We start from the raw sequence: 20,641 nt of genomic DNA, 5'->3' as shown, positions 1-20,641 counted from the left end.
ATCATGCTGAACTTGTTGGTCTTTCGTTATGTTTTTTTGATAACTTTTTGTATTGACCACCTGGTCCTGTATTGCCGCAAGGAACCTCTCTGCTTCTTGGAAGATGTCTCTAATTCTGAGCCAGGCATTCGATGCTTACTTGTCAATACCTAGTCTGCTCAGATCATGGGGATGTCCTCCATGAAGAGTCATGCTCTTCCATTGGTTAACTTTTTCTTCTATAATGATAATTTCTTCATTTTTCTAGGCTGTGCTTTCATTTCAGTGATGTGTACTTCTTAACAGAATTACATACGCTTGTGACATAATAATATGCTACATATTATGATGGTTATTATCATTACTATTACAACTAGCTTGAAAAAAGTGTTTTATAACCGTATGGGAGAATTTTGTAAAGTTTGATTTCTGTACATTAAATTTTCTGTAATCCATGGATCCCCTGTACTAATATCTGCAATTAAAAACAAATCATCAATTCATTAAGCATTTAAATGATAAAAAGAAACACGTAACAATTTACCACTAGTCTCATATGTTGCAACCTTCTAGTAGTTTGGCTGACTTAAGTATTTTATAATTCTCTCTAAAACCATATTTGCAGACTGAATCCAGAGTCATGGTCTAGTGAGAGGAGGGAATGCAGGTTACATTATCTTTACATTTGTCACCATACAGAACATGGAACAATACAACACAGGAGCAGGCCCTTTGGCCCATCATATGTGTGCTGAGAATGTTGCTAATTTAAACTATGCATCTGTCTGCATGAGCCTTATATCCCTCAATTCCCCTTCTATGCCTGTGTCTATCAAAATGCCTCTTAACATCCTGTTGAATCTATATATAGTCAGGAACTACCTTATTTTAAATAACAATAAACATTTCAAAGATAAGATTTGTCTTTCACAACTTTTAAGAATCCAGTTCAGAAAGCTATTTGCTTACTTTTATTGTTTTTACTCTCTGCATGTTGGGTGTTTGACAATCTTTTTTTAATGAGTTGTTTTAAGATCACTTTGTTTTATGGCTACCTGTAAGGAGGCAAATCTCAAGGTTGTATAATGTTTACGTACTTTGATAATAAATGCACTTCGAACTTTGAAATTTTAACCTTTGAATGATGATCTCAAAACATGTTGAAACACAATTGCATGAAGCTTTAATCCTGAGCAGACTCTGGTATTCTAATTAAACAGGTTAAGAGTATAGGAACTAACACAGCATATCAGGCAGCAACTAAGGAGAGGGAACCAGAATTAAGGGTGCAAAATAACAGATAAAGTGCATATCTGCAACAAAAATTGAATAATATTAGTTTCTGATATTTGCAATTTGTTTCACCTTTTCACAGAGCAAATATTTATTAGGTGTTTATCAAATTAAATGTTAGATGACTAAACTTATACTTTAAAAACTTTTTATTGAGAATAGAGGAGGATAGTTGAGTTTAATTTAGGATCTTTAGTTGCTAAATGTGTACATGGGTATTGGCTGGCTGTTATATCCATTACCCAGCAAACCCCCGCCCCCCCAATATCCTCCCACATATTGGTTCTGTTTTCAATAGACCAAAGATGACTTCAGTGTTACACAGTATTTTTTCGCTCAAGATTTTCATTAATTCTGAACCTGGTGTCAAGCATTGTAGCTAACTGTCTCACTATCTATCAAGGTCATCTTATATTTTATTTCACCTTTGATCTTTGATATTCCTCCTGGGCTTTATCTAAAGGCTTCTCGAACCAAACCCTATATGGTTGCAATAATGATCCTATCCATCATGCTGCAAAAAGAAATAAAGGGGCTTTGAGTGGCATCCGTTCACTGTGAACCTATTGTATAATTACAGAAAAAAAACATAAAGACAGCAAAAATTGGAAATTCAGTACACTTCTAGTGGGGTTGATTAATAAAGAAGACTCTTGTGGTTTGAATGTGAAGTATCAAGTATTGAAGTCAATATGGTATGTGTCATTATCATTGTAGGTATATGAAGTTGTTCCCTGCCACAGTGACTGCAGTCAGTACGTGTGGATAGCAGAGCCATGGAGTGTATGCAAAGTGAGCGCTGTGGATCTGAAGGAAAACTGTGGGAAAGGGGTGCAGACTCGAAAAGTGAGGTAAAGTCAAGTGTAATCACTTGTTTTATTCAAAGGCTTAGAGATTGTATGGTACCATGAGGGCATATAATACAGCAAAATTTGTTGGGAGTTTAGGGGATTGGGAAGCTTTCAAATACCAAGAGAAGGCAACTAAAAAAGTCATTAAGAATTTTAAGATGGAATATGGAAGTAAGCAAGCCAATACTATTAAAAGGGGGTTACAACATTTTCTGCAGATACATGAGGTAATAAAAAGGGGGGAAATGGACACGGAAAATGATGCTGGAAAGGCAGTAATGGGGAACAAGGAAATAGTCGATGAACTATTTTGCAACAGTCTTCACTGTGGAAGACATTAGCAGTATGGAGTCAGGGGTCATGAAGTGTGTGAAGTTACTATAACTAGGGAGAAGGCTCTTGGGAAACTGAAAGACCTGAAGTTAGACAAGTCACCTGGACGAAATGGTGTACATCCCAGGGTTTTGAAATAAGTGTTTGAAGAGATTGTGGAGTCATTAGTAATGATCTTTCAAGAATCACCAGATTCTGAAATCGTTCTGGATGACTGGATAATTGCAAATATCACTCCATTCTTCAAGAAGGGAGAGAAGCACAAGAAAGGAAATTATAGACCAGTTAGTCTGACTTCAGTGGTTCTGAAATTTTTGGAGTCGATTGTTAAAGATGTGGTTTTAGCATACTTGGGGGCATATGATAAAATTGGCCACAGTAGGCATAGTTTGCTCAAGGTAAAATCTTGCCTGACACATATGTTGGGATTCTTTGAAGAAATAATAAGCAGGATTGACAAAGGAGAATCAGTTGGTGGTATGTATTTGCATTTTCAGAAGGCCTTTGACAAGGTGCCACACATGAGGCTGCTTAACAGCTACAAGCCCATGGTTTCACAGGAAAGATTCTAGCATGGATAAAGCATTGGCTGACTATTAGGAGGCAAAGAGTGGAAATAAAGGGAGCCTTCTCTGGTTGGCAGCCGGTGACTAGTGGTGTTCCACAGGGATCTGTGTTGGACCTGATTCTTTTTACATTATATATCAATAATTTGCATGATGGAATTGATGGCTTTGTTGCAAAGTTTGCAGACCAAACAAAGAGCAATACAGGGAACGATGGATTTCAGTATTCCAAGAATTGGGAAGGGGAAGCTCAGCCAAGGTTTCTGCCCCAGATCATCATGCAGAATTTGTCACATGAGAAACCTATCTCTTTGCTCTTCTCTTGCTAAATGGCTAAACATTTGGGTTCTTTCGTGAGCTTCCAGGTATCTGATACTATATATGGCTCCCTCTCCTCGGATTTTTGCTGTCACTAGAACCTCCCAATTTTTTATTCAAGATTCTGAAGTAGGTCACAAGCTCAAATGCTTCTGACTTCAGCAAGGCTGCTACCAACTGAACCATAACTCACGCCGAGATCTCAATTAGCATCTTGGTTTCAGACTTTTATATGTTACTTGAGTGACAGCAAGTGAGAGAATTAAATTGCAAGCTTCCTAATGACATATTTGGGAAGGGAATTAGTACTTTAAGAGAAGATGTGAATCTTCTGTTGACCTTGCTACAATTAAAGCATTGATGTCTAAGAGGATTAAATGTGGATGTCATGTTTTGAAGATGAGAGGCCCCAAAGAAAGTTCCCAAGTATAAATAACCATTATATTTTTGAATCTGCTGATAAAATATACACAAGCAGTAAAATTACTAGGTCACTGACTAATTATCTGGTTGTTGAAATAAGATTATCATATAACCTCACTTATTATTTTGGACTGCAACAAGCAAGGGCTGACTTCAGCATAGGTAAACGCGATTTTTTTTCTCTCTGGAAATATAGGTGTATGCAGAACACAGTGGATGGCCCTATCGAATTTGTCGAAGACTACCTCTGTGACCCAGAAGAAATGCCTTTGGGTTCCAGGCAGTGCAAGTTGCCATGCCCTGATGACTGTGTTATGTCTGAGTGGTCATCTTGGAGCAGGTGTCTCCTGGTAAAAAGACAGGGACTGGTTACACTCAACATTGGATGTGTAATCAGTGCACTAACTTGTTTATTGTAATTATTGTGCAAAGCAAATAACGCGTTGAAATTAATTTCAGTAATAAAGTAAGACAGCATCATTGTTTTGACAAGATCCTTGAGAAATCATTAAGAAAGTAATTGTAGAATATTCTGTATTTTATCTTAAAAGGACTGTCCTTGTAGCAAAGTATAACTTTGTAGACACAGTTAACTAATTTAAACAAAAATTACACCTCTTTTGTTTCTCTTATGTGATATATAAATTCTATTTAGAGGACACTCAAATCCTACATGAGGTGACCTTGACATGAATTGTTCAAAAACATGTGTGTGCTTTGTTTCAGCCGTGTAACACTAGTGCCACCCGAGAGCGGTCAGCTGTTCCAATGAGGCAGTCTGCAGAAGGGAAACCCTGTCCAGATGAAACGGAGACCGAGCCATGCCGTCTGAACAGTAACTGCTTTCACTACACATACAATGTTACAGGTAACTGAGGCACTCTTTACACTGCTAACTAAGAAGACTTGTCTATTTTAGTCCCTTAAACGCTTTTACATGAACTATGTTAATCATCGGTGTTGTGTGATTTTTTTTCCATAAACCATTAAATTAACTCATGTTAAAACAAACGCCCCTCAGCCATCAGGCTCTTGAACAATGGCTCCTGATTAAGTGTCTCGGACCGAAAAGTCGAATGTTTACCCTTTTCCAGAGGTGCTGCCTGGCCTGCTGATTTCTTCCAGCACTTTGTGTGTATTGCTTTGCATCTCCAGCGCCCGAAGATATTCTTCTGTTCTTGAACAAACTTTACTCAGCTTCTGTTGCCCCATCATTGAAATGTTTCCACAACTAATAGATTCACTTTAAAGGACTCTTCAACTCATTCTCAATATTTATTGCTTATTTGTTTATATTATTCTCTCTTCTTTTTGAATTTGTACTTTTGTTGTGATCTGCACTCTGGTTGGAAACCCTAGTTTGGCAGTCATTCATTGATTCTGTTATAATTACTATTCCAAAGATTTGTTGAGTATGCCCACAAGAAAATGAATCTCAGGGTTGTATATGGTGACATGTATGTACTTTGAAAATAAAATTTACTTTGAACTTTGACCTTTAAGAAATGAATCCCTAATTATTTTCCATAATAACTTTTGTTATTTTTTTAAGTATTCGGTGGAACTGATTCAGTAAAAAGATTCTTTGTTTTGGATAGATTTTGATCCAATTAGGAGGCACCTAACTTAACCTTTCCTTGTGGAACTAATTGGTACCACAATATGATGATCTGTTTGAGATCTGAGTCTGGGCAAGCTTTAGACCAACTGCATCCACCACAATGGACCAAAAGGAATTATTGTAACACTGACCAGTGTGCCTGTACTAATGACTAAGTCTGCTTATGGGTATAAAACTGGCTGCCCACAGAGATCGTTGTAGCTTTCCTGAACAAATATTCATGGACATGAGTTCCATTCCCACTAAGACAGTTTCCAATTCAAATTATTAAATTGATCTAAAACTTTTAAAAAAGAATCATGAAACTACTGGATCATAAAATCCCATCTGAAATTTGCCATGCTTCTGTGATCCGGCCTATAGATGACTCCTGGCCCACTAACGTGGTTGACACTTGACAGGCAGTTATGGATGGTCAATAAATGGTAATTTTGCGAGCAATGGCCAGAGCCCCTGAACGGCTGCATGTGGGAAGCAGCAGGAACAATTTACCACATGAGGATATGAGATGCCAGAGTAGGAATAGGTTTTCAGTCCCTTCAGTAAGACTGTGGCTGATCTTTCACCTGAGCAGGTAATCTCATATCCCACAAAACACTTAATATCCTAAAAACTGTTGATCTGCGTCTTGAATACACAAATTCTGGGCCCGCAGCTCAATGGAGTGGAGTATTGTGAAGATTCACTGCCATCTAAATACGGAATTACTTTTTTTTCCTCTCCGAATGGCCAAATCTTTCTTTTAAGAGAGTGATCTCCAGTTCTAGACATCTCAACCAGGTAAACATCAGCCCTGCAAAAGGAGACAGGGCTGCAGATGCTGTAATCTTCAACAACAAATAACCTTGCATCAGTACTGTCCCCCGGAATATCAACCATGACTTTGTCTTCACAAATGCTGCTTGATAGCTGAATTTTTTTGCGTTTTTTTCTCATTCTTGCAACTACGCTGTGAAGGCCCATATAAATACCACATTTTTCAATGCGATCATTTTAAGTTTGATTGTTTAGCCACTGCCTGCTGAATCTATCCTCATATTACAATTCCCCAGTGCCAGGAATCAATATGATGAATCCTCAGGAGAGCAATGTTCCATCATTTGCATTTCACGACACAATGTTTCTTCCAAAGATAGACCTACCTGTATGGAAGTGTTAAAGCTGCTAATGGGTTTCCTTGGCAGGAGAAAGTCCTTTTGTCTTGTACTGTATGTTAAATCTATTTTGGAGACTGCCAATTATCTTCCGTTTTCTAGATTGGAGCACTTGTCAGTTGAGTGAAAAAGCAGTATGTGGGAATGGAATTAAAACAAGAATGTTGGATTGTGTTCGCAGTGATGGCAAATCAGTTGATCTCAAGTACTGTGAAGAGGTATGTCTATGGTATAAAAATTCTACTAGAAGAATCTGAAAAATAATAGCTTTGCACAAACTAATGCTTCATTTGCTCACCTTACACCACTGTTTTCTTTCCCTCAGGTTATTTCTAGGCTATTAAAATTACTATGGACAATCTTCAGTCAATCTCTATGACTATATAATTTGTTTTGCCTTTTATTACACATGCAGAAATAGAAACAAGTGTTAACCAGTTACATGCAGGGGAAAAGGTTTCAATAATGTTCTGCTTGCATGGTATTTGTAACAAACTAATGCAGACATCCCACCCTGCAAAAATTCATTTCAGGGAGGTAGCGCCATCAATTTGCGGGAGACTCCCGGGAGAAGTGGGATATCTGCAACAGAGTAGCTCCTTAGCAACTGGCCAGCTAGTTTAAATAACGAAAGCTATGCTAATAAATAAATGACGCCTGTTAAACTCACCTCAACAGTGATTTAACCCACCATGAGCAATAGAAAAGTCACTGTTGCAAACAGTGCAGCAAGCAACACTGTCATTATTTTTGACCCCTATTAGGCAAGGGTACATTTTAGTGTAGACTGGGATGAAGTATGTTTTATATTTTCTTTTTTTGGAACACTCTGCCATGGCGTGTATTTTCTCTCTTTCTCTTTCTCTCTCTCTCTCCCTCTCCCTCCCTCCCTCCCTCCCTCTCTCCCACTCTTGCTCTTAAAAAATCGATTTCTGGGATATAGCATAAAATTTGCAGGCATCAGGGAGCTGCTATCAATCTGCGGGAGACTCCAGGAACTTTTGGGAGAGGTGGGATGTCTGTTAATGTTACATTTGAGGGAGATTTTAATCCTTAAAAAAGGGTAGAAATAAATGCAGAAAAGGTCAAATTCTGAAATTCAATCCACTTTGTGTCAGTGCACTGCTTTAATCAGAGCCAAGTGCTTTACATATGTTAAGAGGTTAAATTTCTTAGATTTTAGCAAATTTCAGATTTAACAGCAACAGGCTGGCTTTTTCAGGATTCACATCTAAAGGAAAGCAGGAAAAGCCAGTTGCGTTAGGTAAATTATTTGAAATACTGCTTACAAATGCAGCCTTTGATCCACCACATCCTATGCCTTCATTCATCCCCAACTTCACTACTGAAATTGCATCCAGTCCAATCTACAATCTCTTAATTCCCCACCTCCTACGTTTTTCCCCTCATTCTACTCAAATCACCTTCTGTGAGTTTTTTGTACAATGCCCTCTCAAACAAGCTGGCTTCCAGTCAGGCAACAAGGAAAACTATTTAAATAGTTTCCAGTTGTTTAAGTAGTTTGGACTTAATATTTCCTATGTATTTTTCAGCTGTTGCACATTGTCTGAACAGTATCTCATAAAAAATGAAAGAGTCAAGAATTTAGAGGAGGTAGGGAGATAAGGAGCAACATTAAAAAATGAGAACTAAGCTGCCATAAGGAAAAGTTTAAGTACCCAATTAAGAACAGCATAGACAAAAGCTAATGCCTTTCCATAATAGTAAGCGTTTCAGAATCTCTTTTTGCATTGAGGGTCGGGAATTCCTTTGGTGTTGGGCCAGATTTTGAACTGAAATGATTTGTATTCAAAACCTCACACAGGTTTTCTTCTGTGAAGTGAATGAAATGAGAATTGCTTTCTTATGTGTTCAGACAAAACAGTAGATCAGTGCTTGTCAGGTTTTTATTTGACCATAAAATTGGGGATTGACCAATCTTTTGTGTAAAAAAAAATAGCACTCTCTTCCACAAAGAGCCCTATAAAAGTACTGAGAAAATCAACAGCAGAAATAAATGTATTTCTTATTTTGACTATCTGGAGATTGTGTCTGTCTATACTATTCATTGTACTTTCACCAACCACTGGCCACTTACTAATTGCATGTCTATGCGAACACAAATGAATCCACTGATTACCATAGAAAAGGATTGATTTTTTTCAATTCTTATAAAAAAATTAATTTTTATAAGATTGCAGTAATGCAAGCTAATGTAAAGAAATAAAGTGGAAAATGAGGGTGGGTTTCTGTATCCTGGTTGTTCTGAAATGATTGAATAGAAATTGTTTGATATTTCAATAAGGAAGAAAAAGATGTAATGTACTGTACATGGTAAAAAAAATGAATAATGGACTCTGCTCATATTCAGTTGTTAAATATTATGCAGATTAATCTTACTCATTCATTCTTCAAGGACACATTCACCTGTCAGTAAAAGAAAGACAAATTGAGATTTTTTTTTGCTTAATCTGGAGATATAGTGGAAGGATAAGAGCTGTGTGATTGGTTTTTGAATATCTTAATGGTGATTTTTTAATGTTCGTATTACTAAGTTTTATATATTACTGGCATTTTGGAAATCTGCGACTGGCTGGAAAATATTTCATTTTGAATTACAGTACGGGACTAAATCGTTTAACAACAAATGTCATCAGCATTACTTATCTATGTTTATTAACTAAGCATAAGTGCCTACATTCTTTGTTCATACACTTCTAAACAGGTGTGAAAAGAAACCAATTGATAAACACAAAGTCAAGCCTTCAATGCCATTTCCTGGTGCTGTTTAGAATAATGTGTGGTTGGCAAATTTGCTTTATTGCAATTCACTACATTTAACTGCTGTTTAGGGATTTGATTCAATTTCCATAGCCTTGTGCAGTATTAAAATAATTGAAGAGGAATAATTCATTTTATTTGTTACTACTTTTTGGAAAGTAAATAAATAAAAGGCTGACATTTTGGGCTAGACCCTTCTTCAGGACTTGATCCTAAAGAAGGATCTCGGCCTGGAACATCAGCTACTTGTTCATTTCCATGGATGCTGCCTGACATGCTAAGTTCCTCCAGCACTTTGTGTATGCTACTGTGGATTTCCAGCATTTGCAAACTTTCTTATGTTTAAAATATGTACAGAGGTTAGGAATTTTACAGAATGCTTTGTGTTAACTGAAGTATAGAGTAATGCAGCAATGAAACATGCCCTTTGACCCAACTCATGACCAAGTTGACCAAGATGCCCATGTAAGCTAATCCCATTTGCTCATGTTTGGTCCATGTCTCTGTAAACCTCTCCTCTACATGAGAGACATGTAGTACTACTCATCCTATTCATAAGAGGTATGTAATACTCCTCATGATACACGAGAGATGTGTAGTATTTTGTATAAAACTTTCACTTCTCTGATTTACACTGGCTTTACACAAAACCACCATTATTTGATATTAACTTGATGTATACCTGAACTGATATTACTTTGCTCATTAATATAGATCCTCTCGCATTGAAAAATGCAGCAAAACTAGGTTTCTTGGATTGTTGAGTAGGTGATGGAGTGTGATATTATGAGCATAGGCAAGTGATGTGGTGGTTAGTGAGCAATGGCATTTAAAATTACGTCCATTGACTCTGTCCAGATGTGTGAAGCCATTGAACTATTTGCAGCACTGTGTCTGCATTCTTATAGCTTGACTTCTAGTCTCAAAAACCCTTACATTTTCACTGATCATACCAATATTCCAGGACTGTGCCCGATATTCACAGAGCCCACTCTAAAAAGTTTAATGCTGTTCTTTGCAATACGTACTTTGTTAATAATTGTACTTTGAATATTGAGCTCACTACTGAGATGTGCAGACAATGATAAGACCGTAAGATGAGGAGCAGAATTTGTTCATTTGGCCCATCATGACTGCTCCGCTATTTCATCACAGATTATCCCTCTCAACCCCATTCTCCTGCCTTCTGTATGTAACCTTTGATGCTGCGTCTAATTAAAAACCTCTCAACCTCCACTTTATATATAGTCAATGATTTGGACTCCATAGCCTTCTGTGGCAACAAATTCCACAGATTCACCACCCTCCCACTGAAGACGTTCCTCATCTCCATTCTAAATGGATGCCCCTCTATTCTGAGTCTGTGCCCTCTGGTCCTAGACTCCCCCACTATAGGAAACATCCCCTCCACATCCACTATACTTTTCCAGGCCCAGAGACATCAAACGCTCCTCTTACATTAACTTTTTAATTCACAGAATCACTCTCAAGAATCTTCTCTATAGACCTTCTCCAATGCCAACACATTTTTTTTTTAGTTAAGGAGCCCAAAACTGCTCATAATACTCTAAGTGCAGTCTGACCAATGTCTCATAAAGCCTCAGTGTTACTGTACATCCTTACTTTTGTATTCTAATCCTTGCACTTGCCTTCATTACCACTGATCCAACCTGAAAGTTAACCTTTAAACAATCCTGCATGAGGACTCCCAGGTCCCTTTGCACATCTGGGTTTTGAATTTTCTCCCCATTTAGATAATAAATCTATCAAAATGCATGACTGCAATCTTCCCCACACTATATTCCATCTGCCACTTCTTTGTCCATTCTCCCAATCAGTCTAAGTTCTTCTGCTGACTCCCCTCTTCCTCAATGCTACCTAACCCACCACGTATCTTTGCATTGTCTGGAAAACCTGACTGCAAAACCATCAATTCCAGCATCCAAATCATTGACATATAATGTGAAAATATCAACCCCTGTAGAGCACCACTAGTCACCAGCTGCCAACCAGAAAAGGCCCCCTTTATTTCCATTATTTTCCTCATGCCAATCTTCTATCCATATTAGTATCTTTCCTGTAATACCATAGGCTCTTATCTTGTTCATCAGCCTCATATGCAGCACCTTGTCAAAGTCATTTTGAAAATCCACTGACTCTCTTTTGCTTAACCTGCCTGTTATTTCTCCAAATAATTCCAAAACATTTGTCAGGCATGTTTTCCCTTAAGGAAAATAATTGAAATATTACCATGAAACTAAATCCATCATAATAGACTCCAACATCTTCCTAACCACTAGTGTAAGGCTAACTGGCCTATAATTGACATTTTTCTGCCTTCTTCCCATTTTAAAGAGTGGAGTGGATTTAGAAAGTTTCCAGTCCATAAGACCACAAGATATAGGAGCTGAATTAAGTCATTTGGCCCATCGAGTCTGCTCCACCGTTTCTCAGTCCTCAGAAAACATTGCAGAATCTAGCGATTCTTAAAAGATCAGTACTAATGCCTCCAGAATCTCTTCAGCTACCTCTTTCAGAACCCTGGAGTGTAGTCCATCTGGTCCAGGTGACTTATCTACCTTCAAACTTGACAGCTTCGCAGGCACCTCCTCCTTAGTAATAGCAACTACCGTCACTTCTGCCCCATGACCCTCCCAAATTTCTGGCATACTGCTCGTGTCTTCCACAGTAAAGACTGATGCAAAATACTTATTAGACGGATGATATATAGATAGATACGTTGTTGATCCCAAAGGGAATTACAGTCTCATAGTAGCATTACAAGTGCACAGATATACAAATGTACAAAGGGAAATAAGAAAGATTATAAAATAAGTTACCTCAAACAGTATAACAGGAGGGGGTCATCACTTCAGTGGTTCTATGTTGACTCATTATAAGGCCTATTGGTCAAGGGTAAGAATGACCTCATATAGCATTCTTTGGAGCATCACAGTTGTTTTAGTCTATTACTAAAACTGCTCCTCTGTTCAGCCAAAGTGGCATGCAAAGAGCGAGATACATTGTCTAGAATTGGCAGGATTTTCCATAGGATCCTTTGTTCTACCACAGCCTCCAGTATGTCCAGTCTGACTCCTATAACAGAGTCAGCCTTTCTAATTAGTTTATTAAGCCTGTTGGCATCACCCGTGTTGATGCCATTGTCCCAGCACACATACTGCACAGAAGATTGTACTAGCAACAACAGACTGGTAGAACATGTGAAGGAAAGGCCTACATAATCCAAAGGACCACAGTCTCCTCAGAAAGTAAAGGTGACTCTGGTCCTTTTTTGTACACAGCCTCTGTGTTGGTCCTCCACTCAAGTCTGCCATCTAGGTGAACCCCAAGTACCTGTGGGTCCTCACCAGATCCATGTCCTCACCATCAATAGAACAAGGAGCAATGCAGGTTTAGTCTTCCTGAATCCATCACCTTTTCCTTTGTCTTACTGATGTTGAACTGCAGATGATTCAACACAGCATTTGACAAGGTCCTCCTCCAAAGTCCCTGTATTCATCCTCCTCCCTTTATACACCCAACAATTGCTGAGTCATCAGGGAATTTCTGCAGATGACATGACTCAGTGTTGTATCTAAAATCTGAAGTAAACAGGAACCAGTGCGTTCCCCAGCAAAGATCTATTAAGTTCTTCTGCCATTTCTTTAGCCCCCTTTACTATCTCTCCAGTGTCAATTTCAAAACTTCTTTTTTTTTTGTGTCATGGAATGGTAAAGAGAAGTTTGCAGATATGACGGTAGAATTATTTCTGAGTGCTTATTTTTTTTTTATTTGTACAGTAACAGGAAGGATCCTAGTAACTGAAAATCTGATTTAAAAGCTGCATTTAAGAAATGTGCCAGTGACTGGTATATCCCATCATTGCTGGTAGGCAGGCAGCATATCTTCTAATAGATTATGTGGGAGCAATTTTTAAAAAGTGTAAGATCAGGTAGGTGGGTAAACCAGCCCGAAAAGGAACCCAAAGCAAACAAGAGAAAATCTGTAGATGCTGGAAATCCAAGCAACATAGGCAAAATGCTGGAGGAACTCAGCAGGCCAGGCAGCATCTATGGAAAAGAGTAAACAGTTGATGTTTTGGGCCAACACCCTTCATCAGAACAGGAGAGAAAGGATGGGAAGTCAGAATAAGAAGGTGGGAGAAGAGCAGGAAGCAATACAAGGTAGTAAGTGATAGGTGAGACCAGGAGGAGGAGAGGGTGAGATAAAGAGCTGGACCATCAATTGGTGAAAGAGATAAAGCACTGGAGAAGTGGGAATCTGATTGAAGAGGACAGAAGGCCATAGAAGAAAGGGAAGGGGGAGGAGCACCTGACGGAGGTGATGGGCAGGTAAGGAGATAAGGTGAGAGAAGGAAATCGGAATGGAGAATGATAAGGCGGGGGAGAGGAGATAAACCATTACCAGGGGTTTGAAGAATCAATGTTCATGCCATCAGGTTGGAGGCTATCCAGACGGAATATAAGTTGTTGCTCCTCCAACACGAGTGTGGCCACATTGTGGCAGTAGAGTAGGCCGTGGACTGACATGTTGGAATGGGAATAGAAAGTGGGATTAAAATGGGAGATCTGGGAGATCCCACTTTTTCTGGCAGACAGAGCACAGGTGTTCGATGAAGCAGTCTCCCAATCTACGTAGGGTCTCACCAATATACAGGAGGCCACACCGGGAACACTGGATACAGTAGATGACCCCAACAGATTCACAAGTAAAATGTTGCCTCACCTGGAAGGACTGTTTGGAGCCCTGAATGGTAATGAGGGAGGAGGTGTAGGGGCAGGTATAGCACTTGTTTAGCTTGCAAGGTTAAGTGTTAGCAGGGAGATCAGTGGGGAGGGATGAATAGACAAGTGAGTCGCATAAGGAGCAATCCCTGAAGAAAGCAGAAACGAGAGGGGCAGGGAAAGATACGCTTGGTGGTCTAATCCTGTTGGAGATGAAATGGAATCTATCCAATTTTATCAAATGGAATGAAAGTGAGTGGATTCATTCAATAACCAGATCAAATTTCTGAGGATAGTTGTGCCTAGGTGATAATTTTGCAAATACGTAACCATTGTTACAAGTTGAAAGCTTCAAAGGAAATGGAAAGCCTTGTTCTCCCATACAGCTAACTTTTTATGAGTCCTAAAATTAACAACTGGCCTAGCAACAAATTGAAAGTGTTCTTTGCTTCTGTTAACAGCTGGGTTTACAAAAGACATGGCAGATGAATGCATCATGTACTGTGGAATGCCCGGTGAATTGTCTGTTTTCTGACTGGTCACCCTGGTCTGATTGTTCACAGTCATGTGGTCTTGGAGGTACGTATTGATATTAATGCAATTCATTTCAGCTCAGCATGTAATACTTTAAGAAATGAATATTAGAAATAACTTGATGTCAAAATTCTAAAATAAAAACGAAACAATGGTGCATTTGTGGAAGAAAAATCAGAAGTAACGTTTTACAGCAAAGGCCCATTTCTCTCTCCAGTTTCTAGCATTTTGTGATTTATCTAACAGTGTTAGTTCACATTCAGGTACATTTTAACAGTAGTACCTCTAATCTATTCAAACATTCAATATGCATTATCAGCAAAGCAGTAGTAGCTGCTTTGGAAAGTGAATTGAATTTATAAATAGGAACAAAGAATGCCTATGTAATGGCTTTTTAGAGCAGCTTGTGATTGAGCCCAGTAGGGGAAAGACAAATCTGGATTGGCTCCCCAAATTTGATTTGAGAGCTTAAGGTATAGGAAACCTTGGGAAGCAGTGATTATAATATGATAGAATTCACCCTGCCATTTGAGAGGGAGAAGCTAAAATCTGATCTATCAGTAATATAGTGGAGTAAGTGGAATAACAGGCATGACAGAAGAGTTGGCCAAATTTAATTGGAAAGGGCCACTAGCAGGGATGATGGCAGAACAGCAATGGCTGGAGTTTCTGGGGGTAGTTCAGAAGGTACAGGATAGATACTTCACAAAAATGAAAAGGGTTTCTAAAAGGAGGTTGATGCAAATATTCTGACAAGGGAAGTCAAAGACAGCATAAAAGGAAAAGATTATAATATAGCAAAAATTAGTGGGAAGTGGGAAGTTAGAGAATTGGGAAGCTTTCAAAAACCAACAGAAAGCAACTAAAAAAAAGTTGAACCAATAAAAAAATAAATTACAAAAAAGATGAGAAAAGAAGAAATACGAAGGAAGATAGCTAATAATACAAAAGAGGATATGAGTTTTTTCCCCAGATATATAAAGAATAAAAGAGAGGTGAAAGTGGATCTCAGACCACTGGAAAATGACCCTGAAGAGGTAATAATGACTGACAAAGAAATGGTAGCCAAATTTAATAACTATGTATCATGTGTCAGTCTTCACTGTGGAAAACACTAGCAGTATACCAGAAATACGAGAGTATCAGTGAGAGAAGTGAGTGTAGTTGTTATTACTAAGAAAAGGTGCTTGGGAAGCTGAAAAGTCTGAAGACAGATAAATCACCTGGACCAGTTAAACTACACCCTAGTGTTTTGAAAGTTGTAGCTGAAGAGATTGTGGATTTATTAGTAATGATCATTCAGGAATCTTTGGATCCTGAAATGATCCGAAGGACTGGAAATTTGCAAAAGTCACTCTACTCTTTAAGAAGGGAAGAAGGCAGAAGAAAGAGAACTATTATAAGCCAGTTAGCCTGACTTCACTGGTTGGGAATATGTTAGAGTCCATTATTAATCATGAGACTTCAGAGTACTTGGAGGCATATGATAAAATAGGCAAAACTCAGTATGGTTTCCTTAAGGGAATATCTTGCTTGTCAAAGCTGTTGGAATTTGTTGAGAAAACAACAGGCAGCATAGACAAAGGAGAGTCAGTGGAGGTTGTATAGTTGGGTTTTCAGAAGGGCTTTGACAAAATGCTGCACATGAAGCTGTTTTACAAGATATGAGTCCATTGGATTATAGGAAATATACTAACATGGATAGAAGATTGGCAGACTGACAGGAGACAAAGAGTGGGTATAATTGGACTCTCTTCTGGTTGGCTGCTAGTGACTAGTAGTGTTCCACAGAGGTGTCTGCTTCTTTTAATATTATATAAAATGATTTGGACAACAGAATCAAGTATGCAGATGCTTCAAAGACAGGTGGAGAGACAGCTACTATTCAGGAAGCTGGGAGTCTACAGAAGAACTTAGACGGATTGGGAGAATGGGCAAAGAAGTGGCAGGTGGAATATAGTGTAAGGAAGTGTATAGTCATGCACTTTGTTGGAAGGAATAAAGGTGTTAGACTATTTTCTACATGGAGAGAGAGTTCAAAAATCAAGGTGCAAAATGACTTGGAGGTCTTCATGCAGGATTCCCTAATGGGTAACTTGCAAGTTGAGTCAGTGGTGAGGAAGGCAAATACGTTAGCATTCATTTTGAAAGGACTAGAATACAAAAGCAAGTGTTGGGCAGAAAGAACTCATCTGCAAATCAGTGAATTTGAATGAATCAAGGACAGTAGAAGAAGGCAGATGAATTGCCATTGTTCTTGCCATGACATAGGAGATGGTGGCTCCCATTTTATCAATACTTCTCCATTTTGTGAGCTAATCATTTGGCTTGATCAGTGTTTTAAAGGTGACAAAATGATGCCTCTGATAATCTACTGAACTAAAGATCATTTCTAACTAAGAAGTTATTTGTGAGGTGTTCTTTGGTTGGATTTAACATGCAGTTTTTTTGACTGTTGGGGTCTTTGTTCTGCCTGATTCAAGCCAGTTGCTGATGGAGAACAAAGAGCCATAAATTACCGTTTGTCACTTGCTGGGTAGAGGGCAATAAATAGATGCTGGCATGAAGCAGAGCCAATAAAAAAGATGTTAAAGGTCAGTTACATGACCTACAGCCAATAACACTGGAATGTAAGATTTCAATTAGTAAGGAATTAATATAAAAGCAGATGCCTCAAGTGTGCTGGCGGCGGTAACTCTGTAGTAGACCAACTATTGTGGATGTGAGGTACCCCACGGACACGTGGAGGTTCAAAATGAGACTGCGTGGAACATGTAGCCAGCAGTAGAAACTCTACTGTATTGTATTTTCTGTTCTTTGACTGTTCGTCGAGGGTCAATAAAACTTAGCAGAAGTGCCTAATTCTGCTGCATGTCTTATGGCCTTATGCAATATCTTAGTATCTACATGTATGTATTCAAATTCATGGAAATACACATTAAGAATTGAACTTCATTATATCCTTTCAATTGCAGATTTTATAGAAACATGAAGGAGGAGAAAATTAGGTTCTTATAATGAAGAAACTGTGACATGTGTATCTTCTGTATCTAGGAGTAATGAAACGAAAGAGGACTTTGATTCAGCCATTCCAAGGAGATGGGAGACCATGCGTAATGCAGCTGGAACAGTCCAAATCATGCCCAATCCGACCTTGTTATCGCTGGCAGTACAGTGAATGGGGCCAATGTAAAGTGGAGGTATATTAACCACTCTCTGTTCTGTATGCTAACAGTAGAAGCAACCTCATTCAGTGATTTCTGGGATAAATAAACCAAATAATTGCTCCTGTTCTCAGATTAGCGCAGCCATCATTTTTGTGATGATTGTACAAAATTGGAATAATCTGTCTTTTCTTTGTAGTTGTTACAGATGGTTTTATGGTCACTCTTTGATTTGATTTTTCTGCTTTCTAAAGCTATTATTTTTCACCCTGCAATTTCTTGCTTCTCCCTTCTTTAAAGTTTGAGTGTTAAATTATATGGACCAGAGAGCTGCCAGAGAGGATCTGCAACCTCAGATAAGGAGGTAAAGGATGAAAAAATAGACTGAGGGTATGTCTCTGAGAATTAGCCGTTGGGCGGAGGAAGACAGTTACCCTGCTGAGATGTGTGAGCCATATCACCCCTTTATTCTGTGGTTTGCTTCAGTAGCTCAAGCAGTGCCTCCAGCTTTTCAAAAGTTTGCTTTATTGTAATCTGATCACCACTGTAGAACGCCTTTAAATCCCATTTATTTCACAGTGATACTCTAGAAATATTCACAAAAACCATAAATCTAAACAAGATTAATTGAGTAAACTTTGATAAATGCTATTCTTTCTTACACTTCATATTTGACTTAGGTTAGCTTAAATGTTTTTTTTGCTCATTTAACTTATCTGCAAGGTGTTCACTTTTTCAGGACGTGATTGATGCAGCTTATATGCTGCAATAGTGACAGCTGTGAGTAATAAATTATACTACTAATAAATGATCTGTGTAGTGAAACAGTTCTGTGCATTAAGATGGGCAAGTGCACAGTGATGGAGTTGCTGTGCAATGAATGGAGCTCGGTGTAGGAGTCAGAGAGACACAGAATATTTGAAATAGCAGCTAGTCACTTCCAGAAATCAGAAGGAGCCTACGTTCACAGAGCATGCATTCCTAACAAAACAGTGTAGCAACAGAAAGTATTTACCTCCCTAATATTTTCAAAACCACTAAGATGTCAGCCAAGGATCATTCTGTGCTTCCGTCAGTTCAAGGGCAGAAGGTCCAGGTTCAAAGTCTACCATAGAAATTTAAGTACATAAATCTTGGATGCAATTCTAACACAATCTTTGTAAGCTGACAGAAAAGACTCAAGGGTATCTATAATTGCCCAGTAGTTCTCCTGACCCTGACAATCTGGGTAATCTGAAGGCAGATGGGCCTCATACTGAGGAGCCAGTTAACTACCTCCCCACTATAATGCAACAAAGAATTCCCATTGGATCATTCTACCTGTAATTTCAGGACATGGCGGGGTAAGGAACGGATTGGTGCATGTGCTGTTCTGGGGAACACTCCAGTAGCTATGGATAAATTTCATAAATATCATGAAGAATTTTAGACCAGATCGAAGAAATTTTCCTTTAATTTCCACACATGCCCAAGGATCAAACATTTGGCAGCTTCTTTCTTAAGAAACATAAAGGATTAAAATAGCACCATCATCTCGGACAGTTCGTTTCTTGAAATTCAAATCTTAAATTAATGTACCCAAATCATGATGCTATATTTTTATTTTTCTGGTTTCTAACTTAAAAGAACCACAAATAATTTTGAACTCCAAAGTACTCTAAACCTTTGTTCTCCATAGATGTAAAGTCTATTTTAAAAATCACCTTATTATGTATCTATTGTACACCTTCCAGTGCTGTCCCATCTTTCCAAAGATAAAACATCCAAAGAAAGTCACACTGTGGCCTCTTTAGCACTGTGCATTGTAAACATTTTGTTTTTTTTTTGTAGAATTTATTTTTACTTATTAAACCAAAGATGTGCTTTTCTTAATTTTATTATCAGCTTGCACTCTAATAGATTAGTGTGCCTGTGCTCTTAAGATTCTCAGCTCCTCTGAACTTTTAAGAGTTTTGTCCGGCAATATTTATGTCACCAGCATGCTTGCCCACTACAAATGCTTTACCTTAACTTAAAAGCAACTTATATAATGAATATTCAAGGCTGTAACGTTGACTTTCAGTGTAATCACAATTACTTCTTTATCTTACTAAAGGATGCCCAGTGTGGAAGTGGGATGAAGTATCGAAACATGTCATGTGTTGTATTTGATGGAACCAGTGGCGATTCTGGCAAGTTGGTTGATGACGAATTATGTGCTGACCTGGAGCCTGTGGTGAACGGAGACAAACAGATTGTTCTGCAGGCATCCTGTGCTGTCCCATGTCCAGGTACTGGAGCCTCTAGGACTATTTTTCAACCCCTGACAGAAATGATGCTGCTGAAAAGTAAAGAGAGCATATCTGCACACATGTAAATTTCAGAACTTGAATCCCTGGTTCAAAGGTTAATTCGCTGCAAGTGTATTTAAAGAGTTTGAGCTCACTGTTTTATACTGAATGCCCAAAATTCTCAAATCTATTGGGAGGGCAGCTTCTTAATTCTGTTGTAGCAATTAAATGTAGAACAGTTGTTTGGTCTTGTTCGAGAGGACCTGATGGAGCATAATGATCACATTTTGGGATACACTGTAATTCATATATCCATAATTGAATATACTCAGTCACCACTTTATTAGGTAGATCATTCTCCTACTTGTTCATGCAAATATCTAACTAGCCAATCACGTGGCAGCAACTCAATACATAAAAGCATGCAGACATGGTCAAGGGTTCAGTTCTGTTCAGATCAAATGTCAGAATGGGGAAGAATTGTGATCCAAGTGATTTTGACCATGAGATGATTGTTGTTGCCAGACAGGGTGGTTTGAGAATCTCAGAAACTGCTGATCTCCCAGGATTTACATGTACAACATTGTCCAATATTTACAGAAAATGGAA

The 20,641-nt window shown here is 38.4% G+C and overlaps 1 protein-coding gene across 1 annotated transcript in view; it reads left to right on the top strand.

Moving 5' to 3' along the window:
* thsd7aa (thrombospondin, type I, domain containing 7Aa) overlaps positions 1–20,641 on the top strand; it is a 406,075-nt gene that overhangs the window by 344,504 nt on the left and 40,930 nt on the right. Inside the window, exons 16-22 of the mRNA XM_059972618.1 lie at positions 1,990–2,123; positions 3,960–4,113; positions 4,490–4,631; positions 6,641–6,756; positions 14,526–14,643; positions 17,653–17,798; positions 19,858–20,032. Of these exons, the coding sequence (XP_059828601.1) occupies positions 1,990–2,123; positions 3,960–4,113; positions 4,490–4,631; positions 6,641–6,756; positions 14,526–14,643; positions 17,653–17,798; positions 19,858–20,032 (985 nt within the window). The remainder of the gene's footprint in view (positions 1–1,989; positions 2,124–3,959; positions 4,114–4,489; positions 4,632–6,640; positions 6,757–14,525; positions 14,644–17,652; positions 17,799–19,857; positions 20,033–20,641) is intronic.

The sequence above is a fragment of the Hypanus sabinus genome, chromosome 6 (assembly GCF_030144855.1).
Source record: "Hypanus sabinus isolate sHypSab1 chromosome 6, sHypSab1.hap1, whole genome shotgun sequence".
Taxonomy (NCBI): Eukaryota; Metazoa; Chordata; class Chondrichthyes; order Myliobatiformes; family Dasyatidae; genus Hypanus; species Hypanus sabinus.
Note: the sequence above shows the minus strand (reverse complement) of the source record. Positions and strands in the feature narration are given on the sequence as shown.